The 1751-nt window shown below is 60.5% G+C and overlaps 1 protein-coding gene across 4 annotated transcripts in view; it reads left to right on the forward strand.

The window, feature by feature from the left end:
• The window catches only part of RIMS3 (regulating synaptic membrane exocytosis 3), a 15828-nt gene that overhangs the window by 9433 nt on the left and 4644 nt on the right, over positions 1–1751 (forward strand). For all 4 annotated transcript variants that reach the window (XM_042015566.1, XM_042015567.1, XM_042015564.1 and 1 more), the window contains exon 2: positions 1266–1534. In XM_042015566.1, coding sequence (XP_041871500.1) covers positions 1315–1534 — 220 coding nt within the window. In that variant the 5' untranslated portion in view covers positions 1266–1314. The remainder of the gene's footprint in view (positions 1–1265; positions 1535–1751) is intronic.

A 1751-nucleotide genomic window follows, 5' to 3' on the forward strand; every position in this document is an offset into this window, starting at 1 on the left:
CCACATCAATGGCTTTATCCCAGGGGCTCCATCCCTCTGGAGTTGGGGCTCATCCCACATCAATGGCTTTATCCCAGGGGATCCATCCCTCCGGAGCTGGAGCTCAGTGCTGAGCCCCCCTGGGCACAAGGAGTGGGGAGAAGGCCGTGGGTCAGTGCCCGGGCAGAGCCAGGGGGGAAACCCCAGCCAGGAGGGAGCTCGTTAATGACATTAATGACTAAACACCCGCTCACCCTTGGAATTGATAAATCCACGAGTTCAGCGGTGCTGGAGCTGATCCCACAGCTCCTGCCAGGTCTCATCCCAGTCATACCCTGAGTCCATGATTCCCATCAGGTCCCGTCCCAGCCGTGCCCGCTGTGGAGCAGCAGAGCCCCCAGCCTGCCCCACTCCCCGTGCCGCAGCTTCCCCGCGCTTGTGCCGATCCCTCTCTCCTGAAAGGGAAACATTTTTCCAGGCGCTGCCTCCATCCATTATCACAAAGTGGCTTCGCTTGGCCTGCAGTTAATAATTCACCTTTCCCTGGAAGATGGATGCTCCATCCCGCTGGAGTTTAAATATTCATGGGCAAGGGAAGGCGGCAGGGCCGTGCGGGAGGTCTGGCATCCAGCTCCAGTGCACTCTCTGCTCCAGGGATTCCCATCCCGGGGTGGAATCACCTGGAGCAGGCTGACCTGGACACAGTTTGGAGAAGGGGATGTGCAGGGAAAACTTGGCTGGATGCGATTTTGGACACCCTCGGGGTGGATGGGGCTGTCCCCGTGTCCCTGGCTGGGCAGGTTGGTGACACTCAGAGCCTTCTGCCCACCCTGGTGTCTCCTGGCTGTTGGGAGTGTCCAGGTCCTACAGGGAGCTGAGGCAGGGCTGGGTGTTCCCCCGGGGGATCCTGCTCTCATGGGTGGGAAAACAATCTTGGAATATACTGAGATGAAAGGAATCCACAGGGATCATGCAGTCCAACCCCTGGCCCTGCACAGACACCCCAACAATCCCACCCTGTGCATCCCTGGGAGCGTTGTCCAACAATCCCGGAGCTCTGGCAGCCTCAGGGCCGTGCCCATTCCCTGGGGAGCCTGGGCACTGCCCAGCACCCTCTGGGGGAAGAACCTTTCCCTGATTTCCAGCTCTCTCTGCATGGTGCCACCTGAATTTCCCGGATTTGTGAACACTTTGAGGGGACCGCCCATCCCTGCGGGGATGCGACAGCGGTGCCACAACCGCTGCCACCCCTCAGTGCCCAAGGCGTCCCCGCTTTGTCCCCGCAGCTGATCCCGGGCAGCAGAGCCGGTGCCGGTGCCGGCGGGCGCGCTGACCATGTTCAACGGGGATGCCAGCTCCTCATCCGCCCGGAATGTGGTGCGCAGCTCCAGCATCAGCGGCGAGATGTACAACCTGGAGAAGAGCGCCCGCGGCAGCGCCGACTCCGTCACCCTCACCGCCAGCAAGAAGCGACGCTCCAGCCTGGGCGCCAAGATGGTGGCGATTGTGGGGTTGTCCCAGTGGAGCAAGAGCACCCTGCAGCTCAACCAGACCGGTGAGAGGCCACCCTGATGCCTACCTTGGGGTTTAGGTGCCCACCCCTCGTGCTTTGGTTGCCTGGGTGTGATGGAGGCACCTGAAAATGGTGGCCTAAAAATGGCGCCCTAAAAATGGCGCCCTAAAAATGGCCCCCTAAAAATGGCGCCTAAAAATGGCTCCTAAAACTGGCGCCCTAAAAATGGCCCCTAAAAATGGCCCCTAAAAATGGCGCC

This window comes from Corvus kubaryi, unplaced genomic scaffold, assembly GCF_017639235.1.
Source record: "Corvus kubaryi isolate FWS band 111438036 unplaced genomic scaffold, C.kubaryi_AGA036_p1.0 split3-37304, whole genome shotgun sequence".
Classification (NCBI taxonomy): Eukaryota; Metazoa; Chordata; class Aves; order Passeriformes; family Corvidae; genus Corvus; species Corvus kubaryi.